The sequence below is a fragment of the Sinocyclocheilus rhinocerous genome, unplaced genomic scaffold, assembly GCF_001515625.1.
Source record: "Sinocyclocheilus rhinocerous isolate Xijiao unplaced genomic scaffold, SAMN03320098_v1.1 scaffold568, whole genome shotgun sequence".
Taxonomy (NCBI): Eukaryota; Metazoa; Chordata; class Actinopteri; order Cypriniformes; family Cyprinidae; genus Sinocyclocheilus; species Sinocyclocheilus rhinocerous.
The window spans coordinates 1,179,332-1,186,595 of NW_015652173.1; the positions used below are offsets into that span (position 1 = coordinate 1,179,332).

Sequence of the window (7,264 nt, forward strand, 5' to 3'; positions counted from 1 at the left end):
TTTTGCAGTTTCGCGTGGGCTGTAATTTAAAAACAGCGCCTAATATGAGGTCTTCCTCGCTTCGGCGATCGACCCACCGGGAATGTCCCGGTGCTCCCGATGGCCAGTAGCTACATTTCTGGGTATGTTCAAGTAAGCTAGATATGCCCAGATAATGCGCATTTAGGTTTATTTAATATATCATGATGAGTCTCGAGTTCAGTATTTACACTAAATCTGTGCAGATTTGGCTTACATGAACTTCCTCAAGAAATTAATTAGTAAACATAATTTACGAAAAGTAACCCGCCAAATTGGCTAGTGATTTGACAGCGTTACCCGCCACAGCTGATTTTTACCCGCATTTGGCGGGTTGGCGGGTGTTAATTTCAAACCCTGTATATATATATATATATTTCTTTTTGCATATTTTTCATATCCAATTTTCATTTTATTTCTAGTTGTTTTATTTTTATTTTTAAAAAATTTATTTTTATTTATTTCGTTTTAGTTGTTTTATTATTTTTTTTATTTATTTGTATAAAATAGTTTTAAACATTTAAACATTTACAAGAATCTGCAAAAAAAATGTCAGTGCTAAAAAGAAAAAGGTTTTTCTGTAAAAAAAAAATAAAAATCTAGAGGAAAAAAAGATTCAGGATTGAAGCTGTGTTGTTATTGCTTTGGCTCAGATTAATTAAATTAATCTTCTTGGTTGCCTCCAGGTGCTTCAAAAGTTATATCCCTCCTGAGTTGCATGTCTCTGCCCACAAACAAATCAAATTGATTTGATTATGAGGCAACAAAGCAGCACAATATGACCGATGATACTCTGCCACTTTTTTGGGGTTCAAAAGAGGATGGAGAACCAGAATCGCATCTTTAGAGGCCGATAAAATGAAGCCGATTTAACAAAGCTCGCTTAGTTTGGGATTGTCTCCACATTGGAGCGGGAACAGGCAGATCAGAAGCACATGGTGCCCGGAAACACAAGGTAGCACAGTTTTTCTCCCTGCATGTCGCTGAGAATCCAATTTTGGTTCGATTTGGAAATCATGGAAAAGCTCATAGGAAGTACAGAGAGAATAGAACAGAGAGAATGAATGTGTTATGGGAATACAGTCTGCCAGCCCCGGAATAATGTAAAATCCTAAAGACAGATAATTCACAGATTAGTCCGGATCAAGGCCGTGTGGAAGAGAAAAAAAACCATCGGCGCCCCAAAAGGACTAGTGTGAATCCTTTTCTCAGGTGGAAATCAGAAGGTTTGCCAATTGTGCAAGATATTACAATACCATATGAAGTCTTTTTCATCCTGGTTAAAGCAGATTAAATTAAACGTATCCGGAAATTAACTATTAAAGTTCTTGTAAACAGATAGATTATTTTTCTTCTTTGAAAAATATTTATATAAAATAATAATAAAAAATTTATTTTATTTTTATATAATAGTTTTTATAACTATTAATATTTAATATTATTACATATTTAATAACTTCTATTTATTACATATATAAATATATTTCTCTATTTTAATAACTATATTTTTCAAGTGAGCATTTCAAAACACAAAAATCTGCTTCCATTTTGTGGTTGAGACCCCTTTGAGAGCCCACTCAAATTCTTCTTAAACAAAGTTATCGACTTTTCACGCCCCCGTTTCCCACTTCAACTTTTCTTTCTCAAGCATACATATGCTTTTGTCTAGAATTCAATCTGTAAGGCACATGAGGGAATTTGCAGCCGACCTAAATTTAAACCCAAGTTCAATTTACTCTGGAAATATGACAGTACAGTAGGTGCACTAAAATGTGATGAGTCTTGCTAAGGGAGGCAGCAGATTTACGCACTCCTTGAGTACACTGTAAAAATTTAGGCAAGGACAGAAACTCCACAAATCACTGTCAATGTCGCTGCCACTCACTGTAATAAGTATGCTTTCATAGGCTTTTCAAATGGCAGGAGTCTGATGGCAATCAGTTCTGTTTGGAAGAGTACTCAAGGGGGCAATGAAGAGCTCGGGAACGTCTGCCACCTGCTGTGTGGAACAAAGTCGGATTACGAAAAATGGCTGTTGGCAGGCAGGAATGGGAATCGTGAGTATGCAGTGCACAATATATATTCAAATAAAAATAATCAAGTTTGAATTCTTTGATTAATTAAAAAACACGATTCAAATGACTCACTAATTCTCAAATCTACTGATCCCACCAATTAACTGATTGAATTAAATCAATGATTCTTGATTACATTGATTCACTGATTCATAATTGAATTGGTTCATTGATTCATTATTCGACACATGATTCAAATGACTCACTGATTGTCAAATGTACTGATTTGCCAATTAATAGATTAAATTAATTCAATGATGCATGCCTGAATTGATTCACTGATTCATGATTTTATTAATTCATTGACTCATTAATTGACACATGATTCAAATGACTCACTGATTCTCAAATGTACTGATTTCACCAATTAATTGATTGATTAACTTGACTAATTGATTCAATGATTATTTCAACATAAAGTAGTAACAGTTCTTGTTTAATTGCAAGTTGGACGTAACAAAATGAATGGCTTGTGGTTCAGTAAGTGAATCAAATAATTCAGCAAGCATTAGCTCAATTTGATCTGAACCAGCCCAAAAGACTCATTTGTTCAAGAATCAATTTATATTGCACTGTAAAAAAAAATAAATTAAATCTCATGTTTAATTCAATGTGCTACTTTGCCGTTTCTTAGAAATTGCTAAACAAAAAAAATTGACAAATAATAGAGTGAAAATAGTTTCTACACATTTTTTTCTATGTGCTCATACTGCATATTTAATGCTTAAGGTTATTCTACTACATATGTCCCAAATAATGAATACTCAATAAACAGAACTGAAAATCATCAAATTGAAAACATTTTTAGCATTTTAGCACTAGGCAGAAAATGTATTGATTTAAGATAAAAGCTCTGATTGGGGGATTTTAACTCTTGACATCTGGCAACCATGAAATCTTGTGGAGGCTTGTTATGAGTGCAAGATAACACAAATGCAAATTAAATGTTTTCAGGATAAATAGCCAGCCGGCAAATATTGCAGATGATTATACTTAATAAATCTAGACATAAAAAAAATAAAATAAACAGTCTTGGTGCCTATTTGGTACTCACAAGTTGTGGGCTTGCTGCAATTGTGCCCGTGCCGGAAATACTGCGGGTTTTCGATCACTGGGATACGAGTCATGCCGATTACCACAGCGTCTGGCCCGGCATCTAGGGTACACGGGGTTATGATGCCGTGATTGACGTGATGGAGGGGGCTGGCGGAGTCTTCTTCACCACTGATCACAGCCACGGGTCCTGCAGAGAGAAAAAGAGAGCCATCACACTAAATGACATTGGTTGCTTAATGGAAAATGAATGCAGCGTAATACATCTGAGAGGGAAAAGCGGGCAGGCTCATTTGTTAGAATAAACGTTATCTCTTAGAGCTGCGACTGGCCTCTGAGCTCTTCTCTGTCATTTGGTCACACATTAAACGCCTCGGCCTGATTCAACCCCAGAAGCCTCAGCTGCCGTGGCCCTGGGCCGTGGTAAGCACTGACTCCCCAAGTTTCCCAAAGTCCCATCATTTAGTTGCGTCAACAAAAAAACACCCACATTCAGTTTTGGGCCTCCAAGCCGGCAATAGATAAATGAAAGGCCTTGACAATAAAGATGGCCCGATGGCCAATGTGAGAGTGTTTCAGGACAGCTGACTGAACCAGCACTTTCCCAATACGGTCATTGCTGCATTTCTGGCATCAGTTTTATGGCATCATTATTCCATGTCTTCCATCACTATAATCACAAAATAAAATAAAATAAAATAAAAAATACATATAAAATGTATATTAATATGTATATAAATAAAAATATATAAATATTGTTGTATATTAAAAAATTACGTTGTTGTCTTAATATTTAATACTTTATCTATCTATCTATCTATCTATCTATCTAGCTGTCTGTTTGTCTGTCTATCTATTTATCTATCTATCTGTCTATCTCGGAAACAGCAGAGAAAGAAAAAAACAGCATTTTCAGATTTGTGCCTCAGGGCCACTGAAAATGTCACTAGAGCAAGTAAAGGTTTGACCTATTGGCCTGACTGGATGGTAGAAAAAAAGTCCTTTCTGTTAAGCCTTGAATGAGTGAGCTAACATTTGACTGTTTTGAATGTTCAACCACATAATATATGCTGAGAACATGGAGGAACAGTCATGCTGTCATTCAAGGTTTTTGATCCTGACAGTCAGTTTTACCTTGGAATTCTCTTAGGAAGATTCAGATTAAGATTAGTTCACAAGGTCAGACGTCTTGACACAAGGTCAACAAGTGGTGTGAACAGAACGTGGACAGACAGACCCAGTTATTCTTTTTTATTTATTAATTTTTTTTTAAAAAATTTTTAAAGAGAGGTCATAGTACTCAAAGAAAGCTTAACATTGTAGATACGCATAGCCGCTTCAGTGTGAGAGATACAAGGACTTTCATATGAAAAAAAAGCATATGAAAATATGGATTGGGAGTGTTTATTCCCTCAGGGATTACAAATATATGTGCATCTCTTTTGGCAGGTATCATGACAGGAAGACTGTGTGTAAATAAGTCATACTGAAGGATAAACAAGTAAACAAATAGGCTAATACATAAAAAAATTAGCTGAATATTTTGAAATATGTACCAACTGCATCACTAATTTGAATGATTCTTTCATTAGGAAGCATAAAAGTCGTCATCAAGGTTTCATTTGGAATTTAGTTGAACTGCCAAATGAAAAGGACTTTTATCAGATTTTGTACTGCTCTTTGTGAACTTCAATCTGAAATCCAAATGTAATGAGCAGCCGCAATCGCTTTCATGGCTATACATTGAGATTATTTTGAGACAATAACAGTGGTCTGCTGTGACATATTTAAGGGGAAATCTTGGGAAAAAGTCTTAATTAGCTTTAGCCTTTAAGACAGGAGGAGACGTTCAGCTAAGTGTCAAATGACCCCTGCAGCTAATTGGGTCATTAAAATACTTTTCTTTTCCTTAATTGGAAAGTCTAAAAGGACCATTAAAATAGCACCCTAATAATATTCATATGATCATAATTTATATTATATATTGACTAATAAAATTAACTCAAAAACTCAATTTAACTTTAAGTTGAAGGTGCATATATAATATTATTATACATTGTCTAAAATATAAATTTTAAGTTTAAGTCATCCAAACATTTCTTAATTTTATCCACAAAATTAAAAGTTGTTTAATTAGCTCAGTTTTGTTTAAAGTTGCATTAATAATGTTAAGTTTTAAGCTTGAGAGTAACAGAACTCCTTAAAATTTCTCCTTAATATCTTCAGGTTATACTTAGAGATGCGCAAGGTCAGACGCCGCTGTTAATGCGCTTCAAAATAAATACATAAAGCATATCAAATGGCACTTTCAAAATCCTATTATACAGCTGGCACGGTGAATTGAAGATCGCATTCACTCGCTGTTGCCTTTTGGCATTTTGAATTAGGAACTCTATCAATAAAATGCAGGAAACAATTTGTTTAAGCATCCGAAACAGAAAATGGGTAGCGAGCCATCCCTTTCCTACAGGACTTCCTCCTCTTGTCATCTTCTCTTTGGACCAAGACAACTGTGTTTGGTCCAGAAGTTTCCATTTATATTGAAGGACCTTCCCTGCCTGACCAATAAACAAAAAACAAAAACAAACAAATAAACAAACAAATAAATAAATAAAATCTGGATTATCACAACTGTATTCCAAATAATATGTTGAAATAAATAAATAAAATGCACAAGTAAATCTTAATCATTAGCACAACTGTATTCCAAATAATACATTTAAGAAACAATAAAAATAGCATAAATATATGAATAAAATAAACACAGGTATTGTCAGAATGCTTTAAGTGTACTTTTGAGTTCTCCGCTGGGACTGAGCACTACATAAAACACCTTAAAAAGCACATTTCAGTGATGAATTATGTTTTTCTTCCACCTTCCTGAACAATGAAAGCCTCAAGGCCAATGTTATTTATTGCCTACACAGAAATATTATTTCATCTTTTCTTCTACCTCTGCATCTGAAGAACAAAGTCTGTTTAATAAGATTGTGAGATGGGCGGAAGAGAACCAGCAAAATCTCCACAAAGACAGTTGCTACGTGCCAGAATTCAGACTGTCAACAATATATTTGCAAATAATGACAGCGGTTTTCAAAAAAATAATGCTACAATTCAGTGCAATGCTCAAACCTACTGAATGAACTTAGAAGAAAGTCCCCATTTCCATTCATAATATATGGAAAAGAGCAGCCTGAACATTCTGCTAAACATTTCTTTTTGTGTTTAACTTTAAAAAAAAAATACAGGTTTGGAACGAGTAAATGGAATGAGTAAATAGTGACAGACTTTTCATTTATGGGTTTTAACTACTCCTGTAAAACACTTTAAATCACTGCAAATACCTGCAGCCATGTGTAAAAACATTAAAGGGGTGGTTCACTGTTTTTTTTTCTAGGCTTGATTGTGTTTATGGGGTGCAGTCTAATGTGTTAATGGCTTTATTCCACACCGCTCTGTCCCTTCTCTGAGAAGCACGCTGATCATTTCCTTATTTTATGAAGCCCCTCCCTCAGAAATATTGTTTAAACACAGATGATGTGCTTCTCCTTTCTGGGCTGATTTTCATACAGCTTACAGGAAGTTCTCATACCATTGTTAATTAGCACTGAAAATAGCTACGGTAATCCTGCATGAAGACATGCATTACACATGCAGACTCACACAGAAATTATCACCTTGCTGCATGTAGCGCAGCAGTGTCACACAATTTGTGCAATGTGTGTGAGAGTGTTGCTTGATACATGTGTGTAAGCCAGAACTACAGTGGGATTTGACTCACTTTCTGTCATTGCACTGATCTTTCCTTTTACGCTTAAGTTTCAGATGAAATAAGATAAGTATTTCAGATAAACAAATATACAACCAAAAAAAAAATCCTAGAATTATATATATACACACACACACATATTTATATATATATATATATTAAGGGTTGAACGACTTCTGATTTTTTTAAGTCCACTTTTATGTCATTGAAGACTAGTCGCTGATGACAACATTAATGAACACGTATACTTTGGCCTTAAGCCTGAACCTGGAGCTGAGACTCAAACACCTTGTGCACAGCTATGGCATATGACACAGCGCTGCCCACATGGCTATTGCTCCTATAACAG

General features: G+C 35.0%; 1 protein-coding gene across 1 annotated transcript in view; it reads right to left on the bottom strand.

The window, feature by feature from the left end:
* LOC107714007 (NT-3 growth factor receptor-like) overlaps nt 1-7,264 on the bottom strand; it is a 230,652-nt gene that overhangs the window by 57,997 nt on the left and 165,391 nt on the right. The window contains exon 12 of the mRNA XM_016519696.1: nt 3,148-3,336. Within this exon, the coding sequence (XP_016375182.1) occupies nt 3,148-3,336 (189 nt within the window). The remainder of the gene's footprint in view (nt 1-3,147; nt 3,337-7,264) is intronic.